Genomic DNA, 26,042 nt, shown 5'->3' on the forward strand with positions numbered 1-26,042 from the left:
CCCTTATGGTCAGTGATGTTGAGCACCTTTTTATATGCCTATTGGACTTTAAAATTTTATTTTATTTTGTTTTTTTAGGGACAGGATCTCACTCTGTTGCCCAGGCTGGGTGCAGTGGCATGATTATAGTTCACTGAAGCCTCAAACTCCTGGGCACACGTGATCCTCTTGCCTCAGCCTCCCAAGTAGCTGGGACTACAGGTGTGTGGCACCACACTCAGTTAATATTTTAAAAACTTTTTTTTGTAGAGACAGGGTCTTGTTATGTTGCCAAGGCTTTTCTCAAACTTCTGGGCTCAAGTGATCCTCCTGCCTCAGCCTCCCAAAGTGCTGGGATTACAAGTGTGAGCCACCACACCTGGCCTCTATTTTTGGAGAAATGACTGTTTAGGTCCTTTGCCCATTTTTTATTTTTATTTTTCATTTTATTTATTTATTTTTAACTTTCAATTAAAAGGTAAACTTTAATGTCGAAAATGCAAACTTGGGGAAGGCAGAAAAGACACACACAAGGCTGTCACTTCACACTTGGAAGGTTGCACAGCGGCTGGGCAGAGGCGCTCCTCACATCCCAGACAGAGCAGCGGCCAGCCAGAGGCCTCCTCGCTTGCCAGACCGTGGGTGGCTGGGCAGAGGCGCTCCTGGGGCGGCAGGGGTGGCAGCTGGGCAGAGGCGCTTCTCAGTTCCCAGACGGTGGGCAGCTGGGCAGAGGCGCTCCTGGGGTGGTTGGGCGGCAGCTGGGCAGAGGCACTCCTCACTTCCCAGATGGGTGGGATACGGTATTGCAACTGTAGATCAATTTGGAGATAACCGACATCTTTACAATATTGAGTCTTCCAATCCATGAACATGGAATATCCCTCCATTTATTTGGGTCTTTAAAAATTTCTCTCAGTAATGTTATAGTTTTCAGTATAAAGATATTACATTTCTTTTTGTGTGTTTTGAAATTATTGTAAATGGTATCTTTTAAGCTTTCATTTTCTGTTTTTTGTTCTTATATAGAAATATAATTGATTTTGTATCCAGAGATCTTGCTAAATTCACTTATTAGTTCAAATAGTTGATCCACAAATTATTTTGGATTTTCTATGTGCACAGTCATGTTACCTGAAAATAATGACAGCTTTCTTTCTAATACTTAGGGCTTTATCTCTTTTTCTTGCCTTACTGTACCAGCTAGGACTTCGAGTTGAATAGAAGTGCAAGATAATGAATAGAAGTTGAACAGGTAGTGTTGAAAAATGTTTAACAATTCATTATTAAATATAAAATTGCTATAGGTATTTTTCTAGCTGTCTTTATCAGATTATCTTAATAGTGCCTTTTAATGAATAAACATTCTTAATATGGCCCAGTATACAATCTTTTCCTTTGTGACTTATACATTGTACATCTTGTTTTAGACATCTTCTCTTGGTAACGTAATGCAAATATTATCCTGTGTTATCTTCTAGAGAAGTCAAGTATCTGTATATGCATTATTCTGTTTCTGTACTCTATATTCTGTTTCATGGTTCTACTTATGGTTACTTGTGCACTGCATTAAAAAAGTCTTAAGGTTTAGTATCAAGTTATCCTAATATTTTTCTTTTGCAAAGAGTGTCATGGCCATCCCTGGCCCTTCACATTTTTGTATAAATTTTAGAATCAGCTGTCAGTTCCCCGCACAAAAATATGGTCATATTTTAATTGTATTTGCACTGAACCAATGTATCAATTTGAGAGAGGACTAACCTCTTTACACAATGTTGAGTCTTCCAGTATGTGAACACAATATATCTTTCCATTTATTTGAGACTTCTTTAATTTCTTTCAATGTTTATAGTTTTCTGGTTACAGGTTTTCTGCATCTTTTGTTAGATTTATTCCTAGATTTTTTTTACATTATTTTAAATGTTGTTTATTTTTTGCTTTCATTTTATGTTAGTGTTGCTATATAGCAATTGATTTTTTTTTTTTTTTTTTTTTTTTTTGAGACAGGGTGATGGTCTCACTGTGTCACTAAGGCTGGAGTGCAGTGGTGTGATCTCAGCTCACTGCAACCTCTGCCCCCTGGGTTCAGGCGATCCTCCCACCTCAGCCTCTTGAGTAGCTGGGACTACAGGCACGTGCCACCATTCCTGGCTAATTTTCATATTTTTTGGTAGAGACAGGGTTTCACCATGTTGGCCAGGCTGGTCTTGAACTCCTGACCTCAAGTGATCCACCCGCCTTGGCCTCCCTAAGTGCTGGGATTACAGGTGTGAGCCACCGCACCTGGCCAGCAATTGATTTTTGTTTGTTGATCTTATATTCACTAATATTGTAATTACACTTACAAATTCTAATAGTTATAGATTCTTTTAGATTTTTTACATCTATAATATCACATGCAAGTAATGACAGTTCCTTTTATAACTCTACATGTAAGTTGTTTATTGGTTTTCTTTCTTTTTTTTTTTTGTCTTATTTCACTGGATCTTCAGTACAGTGTTGAATATAAGTGATGATAGTGGCATCCTTAACTTGTTCCCAATCTGTGAGGCAAAGCTTGCACCATTTTACCATTAAGCATGCTGTGTGCTGTAGATTAAAAAAAAAAAAAATAGAAACTGTCCCTTCTTGGGGGTCATGATGGGCAGCAAGATGTGTCTGCTAGCAGGGTTGTTCAGGTAGTCAAGCCACATGCTCCGTTAATAAGCTTCCCTGCTAGAAGAGACAATCCTAAACCCAATGTACCAGAAACTTTGAGATCAACAGGACAACCATCTCACTCTTCTGCAATTTCCCAGCATTCTAAGGGAAGTAAGTTACTAGATTTGCAGATGCACCAGACACTGCAGAAGTAATGAAAACATTACCTCAGAAATACAGAAGTAAACTTGTGTCTCAAGAAGAAATTGAATTTGTCTAATGTGGAGATCCAGAATAATCACTGTGGCTGCCGTTTGTCATCAGACAAAAGAATTACCTTTACAATAAAGGACTTCTAAAATAATAATAATAAAAAAAAGACTGTTTTTTAGAGCAGTTTTAGGTTTAAAGAAAAATCAAGCAGAAAGTATGGAGAGTTTCCATATTTCCCCCTCCTGCTAGTTTCCTCTAGTATTAACATCTTGCGTTGGTATGATATATTACAACTGATGTATCAGTGGAGGAGTGTTACATTATTACTAACTAAAGTCCATACTGTACATGATGGTTAGGTCTGTGTTGTACAGTTCTACAGGTTTTGACAAATGCATAATGTCATGTATCTACCAATATCATACAGCATAGTTCACTGCCCTGCAAATCTCCCTGGGCTCCACCAATTCTTCCCTTCCCCTTTCCTTCTCTCAGCCCCTGGAAACCACTGATCTTTTCACTATTTCTGTAGTTTTGGCTTTTCCAGAATGTCACATGGAATCATACAGTATGTAGACTTTTCAGACTGACTTTTTTAACTTAGCAATATGCATTTAAGGTTCCTCTGTGTCTTTTGTGACTTGAGAACTCATTTCTTTTTATCACTGAAATACGTACCATAGTTGTGCATTCATTCATTTGTTGAAGGACATCTTGGTTGCTTCCAAATCTTGGCAATTATGAATAAAGCTGTTATAAATATTTGTTAGCAGGTTTTGTGTGGACATCTTTTTAAAAAGATACATTTTATTAGATTAGGAGAGTTCCCTTTTACTCCTAGTTTACTGAGATTTTTTGTCATGAATGGATATTGGACTTTATCAACTGTTTTTTTTTTCTGCACTATTGAGATAATCATATAACTTTTATCCTTTATTCTGTGAACGTGGTGAAGTCCATTGACTGATTCCTTAAAAAATGTTCATAACAGCCATTGATTGATTTTTGAATGTTAAGCTGCCCTTCCATTCCTGAAGTAAATCCCAATTGGTCGCATTGTATTTTCTTTTAAATATATTGCAGGATTTGCTTTGTTACTATTTTGTTTAGAATTCTTTGTATCTATGTTCATGAATAAAATTGCCTTTTGATTTTTTTTCTTTTCTATAATGTTCTTCCTAGGTTTTGGTTTCATGGTTTTTCTAGGTTTTGGTTTCATGGTTTTTCTCATTCTCATACAATGAGTTGGGAATTGTTCTCTCTTTTCCTTCTCTCTGGATGATATTGTATAGGATTGACATTATTTCTTAAATTTTTGGAATAATTCAACAGTAAAGCCTTCCAGACCTGAAAATTTCCTTATAGGTAGATCTACAGTTCTAGAATATTGATTTGGTTCTCTTTTCCAATTTATAGTTCTCTACCACAATTCTCAGTTTAAAATAATTTCCTTAAACATATTTAGAATAGTTAAAGTCTGATAACTATTATCTGGATCTTCTGTGATTCTGTTTCTGTTATCTGTTGTTTATTTTGGTTTTTAATCATGTTGCTTTGTCTTTTCATGTGCTGGTTATTTTCTTTCATTTGCAGAATATTGTGTTTTAAAAATTGTGGAAATATTTTGAGACACAGGATGATGTTATCTTCCTCTAGAGAAGAATTTCACTTGCTTGTATAATTTGAAGCAGGATTCAGTCCATGCAAGTACTGGACTATTTCTTGTTTATTCTAATTCATAAGGTACAGACCTATGAGGTCCAAACCCAAAGGACTAGAGGTTTAGTAGGTCTTCCTCTTCTTGGAAAATCGTAAACTCAAACTGTTGTCACTCTAGCCCTCAAAACTATTGGAAAGCCCTTCTCTTTAAGGTTAAGGGATGAGCGAGTTGCTATGGTATATCCTTATCAAAAAGTAGCGTGAAGGATCCGTGTGGTGATGGATCTGTTCTGTATCTTGAGTGGGGTGGTAGGTACATGAATTTTCACATGATAAAATAGCATAGAACTAAATACACGCGCACACACACACACAAATGAATGCATGTTAAACTAGAATAAGGTTGGTGGATTGCATCAATGTAAATTTCCCAGTTGTGATATTGTATTGTAATTATGCAAGACATTCCCACTGGCAAGAGAGGATGACGAATACATGGGAAATCTCCATATTATTTCTTTTTTTACGGTGTAAAAATTATATATATAACATTAAATTTACCATTTTAACCATTTTAGGTGTGCAATTCAGTGGCATTACGTAAATTCACAATGTTGTGCAACATCACCAATATCCATTTCCAGCACATTTTCATCATCTCAAACAGAAACTCTGTACCCATTAAACAATAATTCCCTGTTCCCCCCGCCTCCAGTCTCTGGTAACCTCTATTCTACTTTCTGTTTCTATGAATTTGCCTATTTTAGGTACTTCATATAAGTGGGATCATACAATACTTGTCCTTTTGTGTCTGTCTTATTTCACTTAGTGTAATGTTTTCAAGGTTCATCTATGTTGTAGCATGTATCAGAATTTCATTCCTTTTTAAGGTTAGATAATATTCGATTGTATACACAAACACACACGCACTATATTTGTTTATTCATCTGTTGATGGATACTTGGGTTGTTTCCATCTTTTGGGTATTAAGAATAATGCTGCTATGAACATTGGCATACAAATATCCAAGTTCTTTTTTTTTAGTTCTTTTAGGTATACATTTTAGAAGTGGAATTGCTAGATTGTATAATTCTATGTTTAACTTTTTGAGGAACCGCCAAGCTATTTTTCCACAGTGGCCACAGCATTTTTCATTACCATCAGCAATGCGCAAGAGTTCTAGTTGTTCACATTTTTACCAACATTTATTATTTTCTGGGTTAAAAAAAAATAACCATCCTAATGGGTGTGAAGTGATATCTCATTGTGGTTTTGATTTGCATTTTCCTAATGACTAATAATGTTGAGCGTATGTTTAAATAGGTGGGGGAAAACTTGCCCCCGTATCCAGTTGGTTTCTGTGGGTTTCTGTTTCATCCCAAACCTGGCCCCTTTGTTCTTCACTGTCTTTTTAGGTCACCAGTCCTTCAGGCAGCTGTTTTAAACATTTTGTCCATCATTTCCAGTTGTTTTCAATGGGGTAGTTGATCCATATGATGTAATCTACCATTATTTGAAGTGTCTTTTGGTTTTGCAAGAGAAAACAATTGTAAATATAATTAAAGTCATTTTTTTAAAAGCTAGTAACTTCTGAAGCCATGGTGACCTTTTAGAAAAAAAGCTAATAACTCTTTATGAATCTTAAGAATAGCACTAAATCTTTACTCACTAAAAATATTTCTGCAGGCTACAGAGATCGTATAGACTAGGTATATGGGAGGAAATGATGCAGTTTGTTCTCCATCCTACAGTATTTCAGGAGAGGAAAATGGGCTTAAAGCACTTACTGTCAGGAAAAACACACTTACTTTATTTGGGTCTCCTGCTTAAACATCATTTCTACAGAGAAGCTGTGTTGGGAGTTCCCAGGATCACGCCTAGGTTTGATGATTCATTAGGAGGATTCATAAGACTCAATATAGGTTGGGCGAGGTAGCTCATGGCTGTAATTCCAGCACTTTGGGAGCCCAAGGCAGGAGGACTGCTTGAGCCCAGGAGTTCGAGACAAACTTGGGCAACATAGGTCCCATCTTTATTAAAATTTTTCAAAAAGACTCTATATAGTGATGACTATCATGTAATCATGACTCATGATTACAGTAAAAGGATCAAAACAAAATCAGCAGAAGAAAAAGGCGCATGAGATGCAGTCTAGAGGAAACCAGGTACATGCTTCCAAGAGTCCTCTCCCAGTAGAGTCACAAAGGACATGTTTAATTCCTCCAGGAACTAGTGACAACATGTGTAAAATGTTGTCTGCCGAAGAAACCCACCCAAGCCTGCTTGTCCAGGGTTTTTACTGGGGATGAGTTATATAAGCATAAAACCCCTACATGATGACACTCAGTTACTGATGTTCCAGATGCTCAAGGGAATGGAGGTGTTCATTATAAATCACATTGTTAGCATAAACTGTCTGGACAAACTACTGCAGAGTCACTTAAGGACTGGCACATGCAAGAACACTCTTATCAGGCAGAACATCCCAAGAACTCAGTTCCCAGTAACCAGCCCAAGGTCAGTCATGAAAACAAGTCATTCTTGAAATAGTGCAGGGTCTGAGCAACCCAGGCCTGCAAAGTTGATCCTTTTCCACACAGAGGTCTACCTGATCAAATCTGAAGAAGGAAAGCACCCCTTGTTACTCTCTAGTTTCTTACTCTTTGTTATATAATCATTTGTTTACTTGATGCTAATTAAATAACACTTTTTTTTTTCTTTTTTTTGAAATGGAGTTTCACTCTTGTTGCCCAGGCTGGAGTGCAATGGCACGATCTCGGCTCACTGCAACCTCTGCCTTCCAGGTTCAAGCGATTCTCCTGCCCCAGCCTCCTGAGTAACTGGGATTAGAGGCATGCGCCACCATGCCCAGCTAATTTTGTATTTTTAGTAGAGACAGGGTTTCTCCATGTTGGTCAGGCTGGTCTTGAACTCCAGACCTCAGGTGATCTGCCTGCCTCGGCCTCCCAAAGTGCTGGGATTACAGGCAGGAGCCACCGTACCTGGCCACAAATATTTTCTAATTTTTAAATTTCTTTATTATTCCTCCACTAGAATATAAATTATATGAAGTCAAAGTCTTTGCTTTATTCATGACTGTATCTCCAGTGTCTAAAACTGCTTGGGCTATAGTAGGTACTCAACAAATATTAAGTAGATGAATGAATGGAAATTATCATTTATTTAAATATTTAGGAATGCCAATGATGTTGACTGGATCTAAATTATTGGGACATACTGTTACCGTATGAATGACAATTTTCATCTCTTTCTTCTTCCCAAACAGGTCTATAATTCAGCAGGCAGATCTTTCCCTCGAAGGTTTGTTTTGCCTTTAAATGTCAGTTTGAATGCCCCTGAGGGAGACAACCTGAGTCCATTGTCCTATACTTCAGCCAGTGCTGTGAAACAGGCTGATGGAACGGTATGCTATGAACAGACATTAGAGTAAGACTTTGAGCTTTAGTGGTGTTACTTTATTCCTTAGCTGTTTTCCAAAATGTTTGGTACCCAATAACTTTTATAACATTCATCCGAGCAGGGTAAGGTCATGTAACACTGCTTGCACAAGAATTGCAGAAACAGTGGGAATGAACACAGTGTTTATCTATCCTTCCTGTGCTTTGAAACAGAGATATGGAACTGTCTAATGGTTGTGGAATGTCTATTCATTTGAGCTTGACATTAGCAATCCCCACCTTTTTTAAATTTTTTTTATTTTTTTTAAATTTTTTAATTTAATTTTATTTTTTTGAGATGGAGTCTCGCTCTGTCGCCCAGGCTGGAGTGCAGTGGTGCCATCTCAGCTCACTGCAGCCTCTGCCTCCTGGGTTCAAGCAATTCCCCTGCCTCAGCCTCCCGAGTAGCTGGGATTACAGGCACCTGTCAGCACGCCTGGCTAATATATTGGTATTTTTAGCTAAGATGGGGTTTTGCCATGTTGGCCAGGCTGGTCTCGAACTCCTGACCTCAGGTAATCCACCTGCCTCAGCCTCCCAAAGTGCTGGGATTACAGGCTCGAGCCACCGCGTCCAGCTGCAATCCCTACCTTTTAGATAATATGTGCTTAGCACAGGTCTATCATTGTGTAGCTGTCAATGCCTTAGCTTTAGAAGAATAAAAAGCATATGTCTACCTCCTATGTCATTTGACAGCTTATTAATAAAATTTGATAATCATTATGCATCCATACATATGATGGAAAGAGGAACAATATTAAAAAATGATGTAGAACCTCAGTTCCCACGCCCTGTCACAAACCTTTATAAGTATGAGGCTCCTCACTGACATACATAAGAGGAAAATAAGAATTAAGCAACCACTACAAATCCTTTTGAAATCTCTTTTAGATCTGGTGCTCTCATGAAAATCTACATCAGGAGGACCTAGAAAAGGAAGGAGGCATTGAATTTCCTCAGATCTACTATGGTCAATTCAGTGGCAAAAAGTATCGTTTCTTTTATGGCTGTGGCTTTCGGCATTTGGTGGGGGATTCTCTGATCAAGGTTGATGTGGTGAATAAGACACTGAAGGTGATGAAAAACTCTTTCCTTTTTGAACTTTTCAGAAACCTGTTCTTCCCTTTGAATTAGTTCTATTTAAAGTAGATCTTAAGATTCTTCAGTATTTAAGGAGCTCAGCCATTTTCTTTTATTGAGTTTGAGAACTATGAAATCATCTAAGTTAGGGGTATGTTCCTTCTAGGGAATCCAAATTGACCCCAAGCCCAGCAAAATAATTCAATGTTTGATCTTGATGTTATTTTGGGGGCAATTGTGGGGTTAGGGTTGTTGAGACACCTATATTTAAAGTAGATAGCAAATTATAGTCACACAAATTGTGTTTGATGGTGATGGAATCTGGGACTGCAAAGACTCCCTCTCTTTCTCCTATATTCAACTCAGTTGGGCTGATTCTTTTATTTTTGGATTATTCTATTGACAGCCTGTGTCAGTCTGTTCTGTGTTATAAAGAAATCCCCGAGGCTGGATAATTTATAAATAAAAGAGGTTTAGGTCGGGTGCGGGGGCTCACGCCTGAAATCTCAGCACTTTGGGAAGCTGAGGAGGGGTGGATCACAAGGTCAGGAGATCAAGACCATCCTGGCCAACATGGTGAAACCCTGTCTTTACTAAAAATACAAAAATTAGCTGGGCGTGGTGGCACATGCCTGTAATCCCAGCTAATAGGGAGGCTGAGGCAGGAGAATCGCTTGAATCTGGGAGGCAGAGGTTGCAGTAAGCTGAAATTGTGCCACTGCACTCCAGCCTGGCGACAGTGCAAGACTCCGTCTCAAAAAAAAAAAAAAAAAAAAAAAAAAAAAAAAAAAAAAAGAAAGAAAAAGAAAAAGAAAAAGAGGCTTATTTGGCTCATAGTTCTGTGGGATGTACCAGCATGGCACCAGCATGTGCTCAGCTTCTGATGAGGCCTCAGAAAGCTTACAATCATGGCAGAAGGCAAAGGCAAAGGGGCAGCCTCATGTCACATGGTGAGAGAGTGGGAGCAAGAGAGGAGGAAGGGCCAGCCTCCTTTAAAACAACTACCTCTCAGATGAACTAATAGAGCCAGAGCTCACTTATCACCAAGAGGATGGTGCTAAGCTATTCATGAGGGACTGGCCCCCATCACCCAGCCTTCCCACTAGGCCCCACCTTCAGCAGTGGGCTCAGCACTTCAGCATGAGCTTTGGAGGGGACACACATCCAAACTATATCACAGCCAAATCCATGCTTGAAGTGACAAAAGCCATAGAAAGCTCCCAACTTACTACCGGCCTTTTATCGAATGCTTTTTTTGGGACTTACAGGTTTGGAGAGAAGATGGTTTTTATCCCTCAGAACCTGTTTTTGTTCCAGTACCAGGAACCAATGAAGAAGATGGTGGGGTTATTCTTTCTGTGGTGATCACTCCCAACCAGGTAAATATATTTCCCTATCACTAGTCAGAAAGAAAAGTAGCACTAAGTCATCTGATAAGTCAAGGATGCACACTCATCTGTCGATAGTTTACTTTGATTCCTTTTCCCTTCTCTTCCCCTTCTTACTATTTACATACCCTTTTGTCTCAATCCATATTTTGTTGTTTTAAAGTTCTGTTTGGAAGACCATAATAACAATTTGTATTTGCATAGGAATTTGTTATTTACGAACTACTTACACATATTCAGTTATCAAAACAACTTTGTGGGATACCATTTTATACATGTGGAATTTGTAAAGAAGTTGAAGTAAACTTGCATCAGATCTCATAGTGGTAAAGCCAGTATTTAAATCCAAGTCTTTTGACTTCTGGTCTAATGTTTATACCATCATGTGTGCTGCCAATTTCAATGAACTAACCTCCAAGTCCAATGTCATCAGTCCTGGTCCAGTGTCTCAATAACACTATTCACTATCTGACTCCTTGTCTAGGGCAATCTTATGGTAAATAGGTTCACTTTGAGTATCAGCTTTGATTAATTATTAGTGGCTGCCTGGGGTGCAGGGCTCTGAGGCCTTTTAAGGGTTCAGTAAGAAAGGCTGTGATCAATTAGCGATACCTGTCATGGGCTTTAGGAGGACTTTGTTCTCATGCCATGCACTTGCCATTCCTGGAATTCGATTTGGCAGATCTCAGTCTGCCTTGCAATGCTGCCCTTTGAACAGCTACAAAGTAACACAAAATGGAGGCATTTCTAACTTGGAAGAAAGAGTTTCTGTCTTTTAAAAGATTGGCAAGGTGCAAGCAAAAATATTAAACTCAAAGAAATCCTATGAAGGTGATTGATAGAAACAACTTAATTTATTTGCTCTAGGTATGAACTTCTTTAGCTATGATATCCTTTCCAGTCCAGTTCAGCAACTGAGGAAACAATCTGTGAGCATATAGGTGAGGCACTGTGCTAGGTTCTAGGGAGAGATATGAAGATGTGTAAGACATGGTCTTGCTCTTTCTCTCTCTCTCTCTCTTTTTCTTTTCTTTTAAAGACAGGGTCTTGCTCTGTCACCTAGGCTGGAGTGCAGTGGCACAATCTCAGCCCACTGCAACCTCTGCCTCCCAGGCTCAAGTGATCCTCCTGCATCAGCCTCTGAGTAGCTGGGACTACAGGTGTGCACTACACACCTGGCTAATTTTTGTATTTTTTATAGAGATGGGGTTTTGCCATGTTGCCGAGGCTGGTCTTCAATGATGAGCTCAAGCAATCCACCCACCTCAGCCTCTCAAAGTGCTGGGATTACAGGTGTGAGCCACTGTGCCCGACCAACATGGTCTCTCCATTAGGAATTTTACAGCTTAGTGGAAGAGACAGGCAAATTTTTGATGAAGAAAAGATAATTTTCAATATTGTCTTTCCTTTTCTAGAATGAAAGCAATTTTCTCCTAGTTTTGGATGCCAAGAACTTTGAAGAGTTGGGCCGAGCAGAGGTACCTGTGCAGATGCCTTATGGATTCCATGGTACCTTCATACCCATCTGATGGGACAACCACAAGGTCTGGAAACTAGGTTTAAAATAAGTGTGCACTTGGACATAAAGACTAGAGCAATAGACACTGAGGACACCAAAAGGGGGGCAAGGAGGAAGAGGGGCAGGGGTTAAAAAGCTACCGATTGAATACTATGTTTCCTATTTGGGTGATGGGATCATTAGAAGCCCATACCTCAGCATCACACAATATACTCATGTAACAAGTCTGCACATGTACCCCAGAATCTAACATAAAAATAAAAAGAAAAACAAAGAATGTACTGTATAGAAAAGACAGAGCATAAAGGGCACCGTACCTCCCAAACCAATGTCCCAAATAGACATTTGGTTTAAAAATTTCTGTTAAAACCATAATTCACTATTTCCTTGCCACTGCCAAGTCACGCCATGGCAGAGGCTCGAGTGCATATGAGGTTCTGTTTTACCTTTAATACACCATCATGGCCAACGGAGGCATTGCTGCTGGAGGTGTCATGGCCATTAACACTACTTTATAAGAGGTGCGGAAGACTGCCCTCACCCATGATGGCCTAGCATGTGCAATTTGTGAAGCTGCCAAAGCCTTAGACAAGCGCCAAGCCCACCTTTGTCTGCCTGCATCTGCAGTGAGCCTATGTATGTCAAGTTGGTGGAGGCCCATGGTGCTGAACACCAACTCACCCTAATTAAGATTGATGACAACGAGAAACCAGGGGAATGGGTAGGCCTCTGTAAAACTGAGAGGGAAACCCCCGAAAAGTAGTTGGCTGCAGTTGTGCAGTAGTTAAGGACTATGTCAAAGAATCTTAAGCCAAGGATGTCATTGAAGAATATTTCAAATGTAAGAATGAACAAATAAAACTTTGGCACTCATGTTTCTTTCTTTCTTTTTTTTTGAGATGGAGTCTCACTCTGTCACCCAGGCTGCAGTGCAGTGGTGTGATCTTGGCTCACTGCAAGCTCCACCTCCCAGGTTCACGCCATCCTCCTGCCTCAGCCTCCCGAGTAGCTGGGACTACAGGCGCACGCCACCCTGCCCGGCTAATTTTTTTGTATTTTTAGTAGAGATGGGGTTTCACCGTGTTCGTCAGGATCATCTCAATCTCCTAACCTTGTGATCCGCCTGCCTTGGCCTCCCAAAGTGCTGGGATTGCAGGCATGAGCCACTGCACCCAGCCGGCACTCATGTTTCTTAAGAAAAAACACCACAAAGCAGAATTCATAAGATAACTATGGTTTTATATATATATTTTAGGGCTCTTCCTTGAAATAATTAAGAAAGTATTGATACAACCTTTTGAAGAGAGTTTTAAATTTCATTTATTGGATATATTTTCCTCTACGTAATAATAAGAATACATGAAAGAAAAATTCATGCATTTTGGTCATTACCGAAAGAATTAAAGAAAGATGAAAGAAACATGAAAAGTGGCTTGCCAGATAAGACAGGTTTATTTTAGAGAAAACAAACACGAGAGGAGCCTTTTGACTGAGTTAGGTTAGAGACAAACTTTTTTTTACAGACTAAGAGTTTTTAAGGGTTCAGGGTGGGAGAGTTTATTAGAGGCTTGGACTGCTTCTGTGTTTCTTTGTTGTGCTTATTTGGGAGGGAGAGTTGTGTTTTTTTGTTTGTTTGTTTGTTTTGGTTTTTTTTTCAGCTGCAGACATACCCCCCAAGTCTGCTTTTAGCTTCCCTATCTTAGTGCCCCTGAAGGGAGAGGAATGTCCTTATTAAGGCCCATTGTATGAGGGTGAAATTTGGCAGTTACCCAAGAGACTTTCCCCCTACTTCCCTCTGTGCCCAAGCTGTTTTATTTGTGTTTAACTGGCTGCTTTTTCTGTTTGCTTATAGTTAGAAGTGATTTCCTTGAAACACATGAGGCTAGAAAGGGAGTTGGAACTTAAAGTGGCGGTTTGTCCAAAATAAAGGTGCTCCTGCCCTGTCAATTACCATCATCAGATAGGTGGGTGACAGAGGTCCTAGGAGAAGAAATACAGATGATCATAGATAGTAGACTTTGAATATAAATCTGAAAAGCACTTCGTTCTTCCCATCACAGTCTGCCTGTCACCATTGGTCCTAAGATACTCAGAAGACAGGAAGCTGGCTATATCCTGCATGGAGGCTTCTTCTAAACTGTTTTTTTCTCTGCTGTCCACAGCAGATGCTACTGCAATTGCACAACCTCCTATGGACCACCCACTACCCCCACCCCACCTTCAGCTCTGCTTTGGGAGGTTATTTTGAGGAACATCATTAAAATCAGGCATTTCTTCTAATCTCTAGGTGTATAGTTGTCAGGGATTGTTGACAAGCCAGTAGTTCTTCATTTAATTGGACAACAGGTGGCACTAGAGACCATATAATCTCCACATTTCTAAACCCTGCCTGTTCTTACCAACAGCTGTAAGCAGGCAAGGTCTGTCACTTAAACCACACTCTTGCCAACACCCCTAAAATCCCTTGTTCCTTTTTCCTTCAGTTACATTCCCTTCCCTCTGCTGAACTCCATTCCAGGACCAGTTAAACTGTTTATGCTCTTTCTGCATGGTGAATGCTCTGGAGAAGACCCCCAGACATACAATATGGGGCACCTTTGAACTCATGGTTAGGCTCTCTGCACGGGCCTGGACTAACATAGTTTCCTGTCTAATTTTCCTTAAGAGTCACTTCAAACTTCACAGACCCTATCTTCTTTAGTAATGTGTTCCATACATGCAAATGCCATGTGTGGGGTTTTGCACTGTGGCAATAAAGTAAAAGGGCTGAGTTCCATGTCTGGGTTTGTGAGATGCAGAACATAGTAGCAGGTTTAGAATGGCAAGAAGATGCCTAAACAGAAGGAATACAGCAGATGCAGGAGCGAAGAGCCTCAGGTAACCGAGAGTGTAAGTCCCCCACTGTTTCCTTTCACACAAGTCCCTGAAAAGGCATTCATTGTACTTCCTCAGACAAAACATGGAGATTTGATTGATCTTCCTAGATCTGAAGGGTGAAGGAGACTCTGGATGACCTCTGGCAAGTCCATAGATCTGTCACATCTTTCCTCTGTTTATAAATATCTGTCTTAATACACAGGGAATGAAGTTCAGACATATGAAGGATAGCAGTATAATCATAAGATTTTGACCTAAGGATACCTGAATTCTGCCTTGGCTCTGCTCTCTGTTTCCTGAAGGAGAAGACAAAAAAGGATCAGTGGCATGTTATAATCTAGGCACATATGCCGGTAATCCAAGGGAGAAAGTGAGTGAGCTTATGACCAAGGCCCAAAGCATAGGCTGGGCCTCTTCTTCTCCCTAAGCCCAACTCTTACCACTAGCCAGTGTCCGAAGATTCAAGGAAAGGGAGTAAGTGGTGCACAATTGAGGGAAAAGGAAGAGGCAAATGGGCAGATTGGGTCCTCCACAGGATGCAAGCAGTAGAAAAACATATGAACCAGCCAGCTACCTTGGGGCAGGGTGGGAGTAGGGGAGAACTTTGGCTTGATTTTTTTTTTTTTTTTTCCTCTGAGGATAGCTTTGGAGAGTAAGCAACACTATATATGGTACTTTTAACACATTGTAGGCCTGCTTGTGAGTAAACAAGGCCCAACCAGTGCCTGGAAATGTGATTTAAGCAGATGAAAATTCCCTTTTTGTGGGGAGCTAGGAGGGAGATAAGGGGGTGAAGCTTCCTTTCCTTTATACTTAAATGGCATTCTAGGCCTTTCAATAATTTGGTCCCCAGTCAATGTTTCCAATCTTACCTCTCACCTATCTCTCCATTGTAGCCAAGAACTCGTCAATATGCACTAAACAAGCTGTACTTTTCCACATTTCCTTTGCTTACATTGTCTTCTCTTCCTGGAATTCCCTTATCTACCTGGTGAATCTTAAAATCCAGCTCAAAAGTCATCTCTTCTTTGAAGCCTTCTTTTACTTCCTGAGGGAGAGCTAGTGGGTTTTTTTAGTTTATCATGATTTATTTCTGTGTTTAGCTCCCTCACTAGCTTGAACTGTATGAGGACAGGGACCATGTGTTTGTTACTCATACTGCGCCCCTGGCACTTAGCAGTGCACTTGGCATTCAGTAGATGTTAAATAAACACTTCTTCTTTTTTTTTTAACTTAGTAAGTGAATGAGGACTGGAAGGTGATAGACATGGGGCCTGCCTTGCCAATATATGTCCATTGGAGTATCTTATGGGATCTTTTTTTGGGGGGGGGCTTGGGAGGGTTTATTAAGCGATGCTTTAGTTTCAGTCTCTGCCAGCAACTAGGGGTGGGGTGACTCCACTCACCCCAGGATTTCCCAGACTTGCTGCTTTAGAGGACAGAGGCAGGAAGCCAACTATCCTCTAAGCCACAGCTTGGGAAGCTAGGCTAGTACCGGGGTGGGGGCAGCAGAGCTGAGACCCTCCACCCTCAGCCCCCAGCCTGTGCTATCCTCCCAGCCTGAGGGGAAGGAGCTGAGGCAATCTTGGCTGCAGCCTCCCACACACAGCCCTGCTCTTGGTGCACTGTTCACTGCCCTGAGTTATTCATGATCTCTGCTCCCACATATTCACCTCCACACTCCAAAAGCCAGCCCCACACCCAGCCCCTCCAGGTCTTTAGTCCTGGGGAGGGCAAAAGGAGGGACAGGGGGCCTCTCATTGAGCAGCTTCAAGGAGCCTCTCCTTTCTGTTGCCCACTGAATGCCAGCCCCTTGTCTTCAGCCCTCCCTTAGATAGGAAGGGGGGTGGTGGCCTCAGACTGCACCCCCTTTCTTCTCTTCCTGGCATCCCATTCTGTCCCAGCACAGCAGCCAAGAGCACAAAGCACAGCACCTGTGAGGCTGGTGGGCACAAGAGCCCATGCTGGCACAGGCCAGACTGCCTGCAGCCCTAGGTGGGGCCTGCTCCCTGCCCTGGAAGCTAGACAGAGGGAGACAGAAAGCAGTAGTGGGGCAATGGGATGTGCAGTCCCTGTGGCAGGAGGAGGAGCACATGAACCCTGACCCTGCTACCTGGTGCAGGCTACTCCAGGCCTCGCTTCTGTAAGAGCCTCTGTGGCTGGCTCCACAGCTGCCCAGCCCCCATAAAGGGGGCTGAAAGGAGGATGAGTGGTCCTTGAAGAGGTGAAGGGTCTGCAGAGAATCACTCAGACACCAGGTATTACCCAGCTCTTCCCGCAAGACCTGGAGGGTCCAAACTCCTGGCCCCAACCACCCTTCACCTTGGGTGAGGAAGAAGGGCCTCTTCTGCTGTTCCTTCCCCTCAGAGATCCAATAAACCACTCCAGTGAAATGCAGGTACCCATGCCTGCCACCTGCCCCTGGAAACAGCAGGGGAGTTGAGGCAGGAAGGCTGGCCAGGGGCCCTTATGGGATCTTTTAATAGAAGTTAGCCTTCTGAGACAACACAGCCAAGCACAAGCCAGTAAGTGTTGCAAGAGTGAAGTGGGAACTATACCTAAATGGCTGTTGATCTCAAAGAACTGAAAGCTAAAAGAAATGTTATTTTCTTATTGGTTAGTGTGTTAGTCTGCTATGGCTGCCATAACAAAGTACCACAGAGGTCTTAACAGAAATGAATTGTCTCACAATTCTAGAGGCTAGAAGTCTAAAATCAAAGTTGGTTTGTTCCTTCTGAGGGCTTTGAAGAAAGAGCTGTTCCAGTTCCCTCTTCTGGGCTTGCAGATGGTGTTGTCCGTGTCTTCACATCATCTTCCCTCCGTATGTGTCAGTTTTTGAGTTCAAGTTTCCCCTTTCTACAAGAACATCAGTCACGTTGGATTAGGGCTCATACTAAAGACCTCATCTCAATACATGTGCAACAATCCTATTTCCAAACAGGTTAAACTTCAACTCTGCAAATGCAGTGAAATATTTTACTAAAACAAACAAGTATTATTAATAAAAACAATTTTGCAGACATTTCTCTTACTCTTTCATTTTATTTTGATTCTTTTTTTTTTTTTTTTTTTTTTGAGACGGGGTCTCGCTCTGTCACCCAGGCTGGAGTGCAGTGGCCGGATCTCAGCTCACTGCAAGCTCCGCCTCCCGGGTTTACACCATTCTCTTGCCTCAGCCTCCCGAGTAGCTGGGACTACAGGCGCCCGCCACCTCACCCGGCTAGTTTTTTGTATTTTTTAGTAGAGACGGGGTTTCACCGTGTTAGCCAGGATGGTCTCGATCTCCTGACCTCGTGATCCGCCCGTCTCGGCCTCCCAAAGTGCTGGGATTACAGGCTTGAGCCACCGCGCCCGGCCTATTTTGATTCTTTAAGCTGGTTTTGGAATGAGCAACTATTTGTGTAACCACTGACTGCTAGAGAGTATTTATCATTGAGATAGTCCATACCTGGGAAATAATGTTTCTGTTCTGAGTGATCTTGCAATAGTAATTCACTTATCTGGGGCTGTATTTTCTTATCTGTAAAGTGAAAGTATTGAATTAAATAGTCTATCTCAAAAATCTCTACATGTTCTTTGAAGTTTTTTCTTTACAGTACAATGGGGTAGATGAAACAAACATCTGAAAATGTATGGAGAGTGTTTGCTAAATAACCTGTTAGTAGATTAATGCAGAACAAACAATATATAGCTATAAGTAGGAGATATTTGAGGGAAATCACCATTTGAGCTTATTTCTATTACCCCCATGATTTTATCTTTCTTTTTAAAGAAAACTTTTCCAAGTCCGTTATTAATCACTGACTTGTCCTGCTTTTCATCATTTGATTTTTCTCATATACAGTGGAGCTGTCCTCCCCAGTACCTGGAACAATGCCAGCCACATAGTAGATTCCCAATAAATATTTAATGAAAGAATGAATGGAAGCAAGAGGTGACATGATTCTAGGAACTGTGTGTACTTTGGACACCCTTGTGAGTAGATGTGAGGAAACAAGATCCTTTCACTCTCAATGTGTCTACACTGGCAGAAGAATTGCTAATATGTGTTCAGGGGTGCCTTTGTTCACACTATGCCACCCAGAGTGATAAATGGGTCCATACACACTTGTGGATAAGAATGTCTTTAGAATTTCCATTAGTAAGAATCATTACATAACAGTCAAAAGGACTGTTGCCACGTGGTCTTATTTGTGCTCTCAAATTCCTGTTCTTTTAAAAAAATTTTTTAAAGAAATGAGGGTCTTAATCCTATGCAAAAAGAACGAAGCTGGCAGCATCAGGCTACCTGACTTCAAACTATACTACAAGGCTACAGTAACCAAAACAGCATGGTACGGGTACCAAAACAGATATATAGACCAATGGAACACAACAGAGGCCTCAGAAATAACACCACACATCTATAACCATCTGATCTTTGACAAACTTGATAAAAACAAGAAATGGGGAAATGATTCCCTATTAAATAAATAGTGCCGGGAAAACTGGCTAGCCATATGTAGAAAGCTGAAACTGAATCCCTTCCTTACATCTTATACAAAAATTAACTCAAGATGGATTAAAGACTTATCTAGACTGAAAACCATAAAAACCCTAGACGAAAACCTAGGTAATACCATTCAGGACATAGGCATGGGCAAGAACTTCATGACTAAAACATCTAAAGCAATGGCAACAAAAGCCAAAATAGACAAATGGGATCTAATTAAACTAAAGAGCTTCTGCATGGCAAAAGAAACTACCATCAGAGTGAACAGGAAACCTACAGAACGGGAGAAAATTTTTGCAATCTACCCATCTGACAAAGGGCTAATATCCAGAATCTACAAAGAGCTTAAACAAATTTACAAGAAAAAATCAAACAACCTCATGAAAAAGTGGGCAAAGGATACAAACACACACTTCTCAAAAGAAGACATCTATGCAGCCAACAGACACATGAAAAAATGCTCATCACTGGTCATCAGATAAATGCAAATCAAAACCACAGTGAGATACCATCTCACGCCAGTTAGAATGGCAATCATTAAAGTCAGGAAACAACAGATGTTGGAGAGGATGTGGAGAAATAGGAATGCTTTTACACTGTTGGTGGGAGTGTAAATTAGTTCAACCATTGTGGAAGACAGTGTGACGATTCCTCAAGGATCTAGGATTCGAAATACCATTTGACTCAGTGATCCCATTACTGGGTATATACCCAAAGGATTATAAATCATGCTACTACTATAAAGACACATGCACACATTATGTTTATTGCAGCACTATTCACAATTGCAAAGACTTGGAACCAACCCAAATGTCCACCAGTGATAGACTGGATTAAGAAAACATGGCACATATATACCATGGAATACTATGCAGCCATAAAAAGGATGAATTCATGTCCTTTGCAGGGACATGGATGAAGCTGGAAACCATCATTCTCAGCAAACTATCACAAGGACAGAAAACCAAACACCGCATGTTCTCACTCATAGGTTGGAATCGAACAATGAGAACACATGGACACAGGGCGAGGAACATCACACACTAGGGCCTGTCACGGAGTAGCGGGCTGGAGGAGGGATAGCATTAGGAGAAATACTTAATGTAAATGACAAGTTGATGGGTGCAGCAAACCAACATGACATATGTATACCTATGTAACAAACATGCACATTGTGCACATGTACCCTAGAACTTAAAGTATAAAAATAATAATAAAGAAAAGAAAAAGAAAGGAGGGTCTTTCTCCATTGCCCGGGTTGGACTCCTAGGCTGAGGGGATCCCTCTCCTTCCCAATAGCTGGGGCTACAGGAGTGCGCCACCACGCCCGCCTGGCTCAATTCCTGCTCCTTTTGGTCTATAAAGCGGACTGTGGCCGTGGGGCTCATGCGATAGAGTCACCAGCCACTGGAGCTTTACAGGAGAGAGTGGGAGGGGAGTCTCAGAGAGGTCACTCAGTACCCAAAGTGTGCCCAGACGGGCCCTAACTACGTGGCGTGACCTCAGGCGGAGCAAACTGATCAAGGACACCGTGTCCCCACCCACCCTGACCGCTCCAGGGTATGCTTAGGTGTCCGAACTCTTGTTCTCCAAAGAGATTCAAACAGCCGCGAGACACCCCTAACAGTCTCCCGAGGCCGAGATTGTCCGGAGCGGAAGCGGAGCCGCGCTTCCCAGGAGCGCGCCGAAGCGCACTGCGCAGCCGCGGTGGGAGGAGGCACCGGCCGCGCGGCGGGAGAAGGTGCTGGCCGAGTAGTGCACACAGCGCCGGGAAGATGAGCACGGCAGGTGGCGGCCGTCGCCGCCAGGCGCAAGTGTCCCGCCGCGTCTCCTTCAGCGCGAGCCACCGATTGTACAGGTAGAGTGTGCACACAAGTGCAGCGCTGGGCGGCGGGCCCCGGGCCCCGGAACGTCACCGGGGCGGGGCTGGGGTCGTGCTGACGTCGGCCTCGGGAGGGGCGCCGGGGCTTCTGGGGCGACGCTGAGTACGGAGGACGGCGCGCGTTGGTCGCGTTCGCTGGTCTTCGGTCGGCCCCGAGCATCGCGATGGCGGCTGGAGTGGCCCCAGCCCGGGAGGAGTCGGGGAGCTTGGTGGTTAACGGAGCCGACTGCGGAGGGCGATGGCCCACGTCTGAGTGTGGGGCCCACGTCCGACTCTGCGACTCGAAGAAATGTCTCTGCCCCTAGGAGTCCCTTGGTGTACGCCACAGGGTTGTTGTGAAGCTCAAGGGTGTTAAACTCGTCTATGTACACAGTACCTGCCGCGGCGTAGACACCCAGTAAATGTTAGCTAATCTTGTATGCCAGGAGCATTGGCGACCATATCTAATGTAATTACAAGGCAAGTTTTAGCGCCTTTTTAACCAAAGACAGAATGAACCCAGTCCCTGGTGGTTTAGTGGCTAGGAGAAAAAAAAAAAAAAAAAAAAAAAACAACGAGCCCAGACGTTCAGTTTCCGAAGCAAGCAGCATAGTTGGGATTTGAAACCCGATCGTACATACCGCTTGCATGCACTGAAGAGTTGATTTTGAGGAATTTTACCACTCACTAACAAGCTCCACTCTCTGGCCTTCCGTATCGTCGTCTGTGAAATAAGGATGACCATTGCTATCTGACGGGATTCATCCCTCCATTCGCTAAACGAGGATTTGTTTCTTGGTTGTCAGGGCTTGTGCTAGGTAACGGATGCATCAGGGGTCTTGTATGGGGTTTCCAATCTGGCCTATTTTGTGGAGGGTACACTGAGAGAATTTTGTGCAAAAGACTTTAGCACTTTAAATACAAGAAGTGGCTGAGCAGGAGAAAGTGGGGGTGTGTTATTCCATTTTGCATTGCCATAAAGGAATACTGAGACTGGTGTTTTGTAAAGAAAAAAGGTTTATTTGGTTCAGCAGGCTGTACAGAAGCATGGCACCAGCATCTGCTTCTGTTGAGGCCTCAGGGAGCTTCCACTCGTGGTGGAAGGCGAAGGGGGAGCAAGCAGGCAACTCACAGTGCAAGTGAGGGAGCAAGAGAGAGGAGAGGAGGTGCCAGGCTCTTTTTAACGACCAGCTCTCCCATTAACTAATAGAGCCAGAACTCACTCATTGCTTCAGGGAGGGCACCAAGCCGTTCATAAGGGATCCACCCCCATGAGCCAAACATCTCCCACTAGGCCGCACCTCCAACATTGGGGATCACATTTCAACATGAGATTTGGAGGGGACAAACATCCAAACTACATTGGGGGGAATCATAAAGAGGATCTCAAAAAGAAAGGGGTTGTATAGTAAGAGGCATAAACACCTGAGGGTGGTAAGGCCTCATAGAGGATGCAAAATTGAATGGATGTGTATAAGTATAAACATTCATTAAGCAATTTGGTTTCCGTCTGAGACAACAGTCAAAGATTGTAATTTTAAAAATTCACCTGCTTTGAATATTCCTCAACAGATTGGTAAAGTTCTCATGAGGCAGTCATTGAGACATAGTATAAAGCAAGATTGTTAAATAGGAGACTTACCAGGTCATGTAATTAAAAAAAATTTTTTTTTTTCTGGATGAGTAGTTTAGCTTCTGAGAGAAATGAGATAGTAAGCCACTTTGCGGATCACCATCTATGTTTATCATTATATGCTGTTATTTCATTCAGCACTTGCCTAATACATTGTAGGCACTCAGTAATGTTGAATTGAAAAGCGGAAGTCCCATGAGCAGATCAGCTGCTGTGGAACAAGGGGCTTGAAGTTAAGGTTTGTTTGTGCTAATTTGTATGGTACAGTCTTCTAATTAGGGAATATGCCATGGTTTCTGACATATACATGAGTAATAAAAATCAACATGATTTCTGACTCCCCGTTTGGTGAGCTAAAGTAATAACAAATTGGGAGACTTTTCAAAGATCAGAGCAAATAATAAATACAAGGAACAGAGAAGGGGGTTTGGATGTGATACTTGTGTCATGCTGACTTTTTTTTTTTTTTTTTTTGGTTAGTAAATTTCTGAGTGATGAAGAAAACTTGAAATTGTTTGGGAAATGCAGCAATCCAAATGGCCATGGGCACAATTATAAAGGTGAGAGAAAAACTGATGACATTTCAGCCCTTCAATAAGGATGAAAGAGTATTCAGCAAATGTAGACACAATGAATGGGAAAACTTACGGACACAGTGTGAATGCTTTGAGCTTTGAATGAGAAGTTAAATGGGAGTAGAATGAAAGGATCTGTTGTCTTGGTTAGATGTGTGTTAAGTTTTACCTTACAATTGTCAACTCTTACAAACAGACCAAAACAATGAATGGTTTAAAGCATTTTTCTTTGTCCTAGAGTACACAATTTCTTTCTGATTAGGTGTGGCTGAGGCTAATGTTAAAATTAGATTTTATTCTTTGAGTAAATAATGACTGACAAAACGAGAATGTTGCCTAGGAATGTAATATATGGCAGAAAAATAGGTTTGGTCTAAAGCTTTGCCAGCAGTATTCCAAGAAAGTAGGTAATTTGTCCAAAGATAAGAGACTTGATTCTTTGAGGTACAGCCTGCCTTAAAAAACAGCTACATAAGCCATAGAGTATAAAACAGTGTGTGGTGGTGGCATAAAAAAAGACCAGACAAGGTGTCAGATTAGGATTACTGGTTTAGCTACTGCCTCTTCCTTAATCTATGGTATCTCAGTCTCAGTGTACTTACTTATCACATAATACCTAATGGTATTTGTATAGAACTAAAATACATACATTTGTAAAAGTTATTAATGTGTAAAGCACTGATCAAGATTTTTTTTTCCTTTTCTTTTTTTTTTTTTTTTGAGACTGAGTTGTGTTCTTTTTGCCCAGGCTGGAGTGCAATGGCGTGATCTCTGCTCACTACAACCTCCACCTCCCAGGTTCTAGCGATTCTTCAGCCTCAGCCTCCCGAGTAACTGGGATTACAGTTGCCCACCGCTACACCTGGCTAATTTTTGTATTTTTCGTAGAGATGGGGTTTCACCATGTTGGCCAGGTTGCTCTCAAACTCCAGACCTCAGGTTATCCTCCCGCCTCGGCCTCCCAAAATGCTGGGATTACAGTCATGAGCCACCACGCCTGGCCAAGAGTTTTCAAATGCTTTTCACAAGCACTTTTTAATTTACAAAGCATTACTTTAGACTTTGTATACATTCACGTGAGTAAGGGGATAAGAATTTAAGGCCCAGTAGTATTGCTTGTTCAGAAAGGTACTGTTCAGTATTGGACCAGCTTGCTGTGTAGCTGGACACCTACAAGTACAGTTTCTAATTCTACAGGCAGAGATTGAGCAGCATCTTGATGCTCTCTAGTGCATTAACATTATAAGCAGAATTTACACCCTTTTCAGCCTTGGCTGAGTGCGTCTGCTTAGCCAAAGTTCCTAACTAAGCTCCTTTGTCTTGCTTGCGTCTTGCTTTGGTTGATTAAAAAAAAAAAAAATCTTAACTAAAATAACAAATGTTTTGGGGTAAATATTTAAGTATAGCTTTTGGGGACAGATCTAATAATTTATGTTGCCAACTTGTGCTTGTATGTTGCTAACTTGTGCTTGGATGTTAATCTGTTGAAAGTCATGCTGTTTTTTTGGTATTTTGTTTCCTTTCCATAGTTGTGGTGACAGTACATGGAGAGGTATGTGCAGAAAATATTTGTGTGGTTTTTGCAGATTGCTGGGCTCTCTTTCAGCCAGTGTGGTGGATTTTGTGTTGAAAACTGTTCCAGTCAGTATTGCTCATTGTTGGCCCTTGTATATGTGTGTGTGGTGAACTGCTGCCATTCCAGGCCTCTCCTCTACCAAAGTGTTGTCTTTAATGTGCTGTGTGTGGACAGGTAGAAGGGCTATACCATGAAAAGGATGCTTGAAGTACATGGTGCTTCCATGCTGAGGTCAGTGATTATCTCTGGGATGAAGGCAAATGTGGGCACAGTCTCTGCATACTGTACTGCCTTTGATAATTTGCCAGCTGTTTAATATGGAGAGCCTATGAGAGTAATATTCACCTTTGTTTATTCTTTAGATTGACCCTGCTACGGGAATGGTTATGAATTTGGCTGATCTCAAAAAATATATGGAGGTAATGGCATGTTGGGTGCTTATTATGTGCTATTCCCTAAGTATAATATTTGGTGGCCCCCTATCTACCTCCCCAACCAGTTATATCCTAAGGCTCCATAACTCTGTGAGTAGAATTGGATGTGGGTGTTGGGGTATAGTTGGAGGAACTACTCGCATGGCCTCTAAAGGTGTTTTGGTGACTTAATGGAAATTAGTCACAGTTGTGTTACAGCGATGGGAGGAAATATAACATACTTACCTTGTATTCCTTGTTGGAATATCCTGATTTCCTTCAGTTAACAAATTCTCCATTTCTTTTAAGACATAGCTTTCTCCTTGAGACTTACTTTTTTTTTTTTAATAGGCACAGAGCCAATGCAAATTTTTCTTTTTGTAGAGGTAGGGGTCTCACTATGTTGTTTAGGCTGGTCTCAAATGCGTCCTGCCTTGACCTCCCAAAGTGCTGGAATTACAGGCATGAGCCACTGTTCCTGGCCTTCTCCTTGGAGCTTTCTCTTCCCTCTCTGAAAATTCCTTGTACTTTTGATCATAGATTTAGATACCACACCATGTTATTCACTCTAGATTTATTATAAACCCACCAGAGCAGTACATCATAGAGATAACACACAAGGGGTTCAGTGAAGAACTTAACTGATTATACCATTATAGAATTCTTGCTTTGTAAGAGACTT

The 26,042-nt window shown here is 41.6% G+C and overlaps 2 protein-coding genes and 2 pseudogenes across 15 annotated transcripts in view; all 4 read left to right on the plus strand.

Moving 5' to 3' along the window:
• The window catches only part of BCO2 (beta-carotene oxygenase 2), a 50,878-nt gene extending 32,506 nt beyond the window's left edge, over window positions 1-18,372 (plus strand). For 4 of the 9 annotated variants that reach the window (XM_045371025.2, XM_065528972.1, XM_065528973.1 and 1 more), the window contains 4 exons: window positions 7,775-7,912; window positions 8,838-9,020; window positions 10,295-10,405; window positions 11,830-12,806. In XM_045371025.2, coding sequence (XP_045226960.2) covers window positions 7,775-7,912; window positions 8,838-9,020; window positions 10,295-10,405; window positions 11,830-11,943 — 546 coding nt within the window. In that variant the 3' untranslated portion in view covers window positions 11,944-12,806. Of the gene's footprint in view, window positions 1-1,179; window positions 1,232-7,774; window positions 7,913-8,837; window positions 9,021-10,294; window positions 10,406-11,829; window positions 12,807-12,832; window positions 13,305-13,993 lie in introns of those variants that run through there. The other 5 variants (XM_045371026.3, XM_074015193.1, XR_012423700.1 and 2 more) reach the window with 4 other exon arrangements.
• LOC107127435 (alpha-ketoglutarate dehydrogenase component 4 pseudogene) lies at window positions 2,473-2,995 on the plus strand (annotated as a pseudogene).
• LOC107127479 (small ribosomal subunit protein eS12 pseudogene) lies at window positions 12,395-15,873 on the plus strand (annotated as a pseudogene).
• A 2,643-nt stretch (window positions 18,373-21,015) lies between the features above and the next one.
• Window positions 21,016-26,042, plus strand: part of PTS (6-pyruvoyltetrahydropterin synthase) — a 46,275-nt gene continuing 41,248 nt past the window's right edge. For 2 of the 6 annotated variants that reach the window (XM_065528974.2, XM_005579642.4), the window contains exons 1-4: window positions 21,016-21,160; window positions 23,277-23,356; window positions 24,901-24,923; window positions 25,310-25,366. In XM_065528974.2, the coding sequence (XP_065385046.1) occupies window positions 21,078-21,160; window positions 23,277-23,356; window positions 24,901-24,923; window positions 25,310-25,366 (243 nt within the window). In that variant the 5' untranslated portion in view covers window positions 21,016-21,077. Of the gene's footprint in view, window positions 21,644-23,276; window positions 23,357-24,900; window positions 24,924-25,099; window positions 25,179-25,309; window positions 25,367-26,042 lie in introns of those variants that run through there. The other 4 variants (XM_045371023.2, XM_074015196.1, XM_074015197.1 and 1 more) reach the window with 4 other exon arrangements.

Source organism: Macaca fascicularis, chromosome 14, assembly GCF_037993035.2.
Source record: "Macaca fascicularis isolate 582-1 chromosome 14, T2T-MFA8v1.1".
NCBI classification, from domain to species: domain Eukaryota; kingdom Metazoa; phylum Chordata; class Mammalia; order Primates; family Cercopithecidae; genus Macaca; species Macaca fascicularis.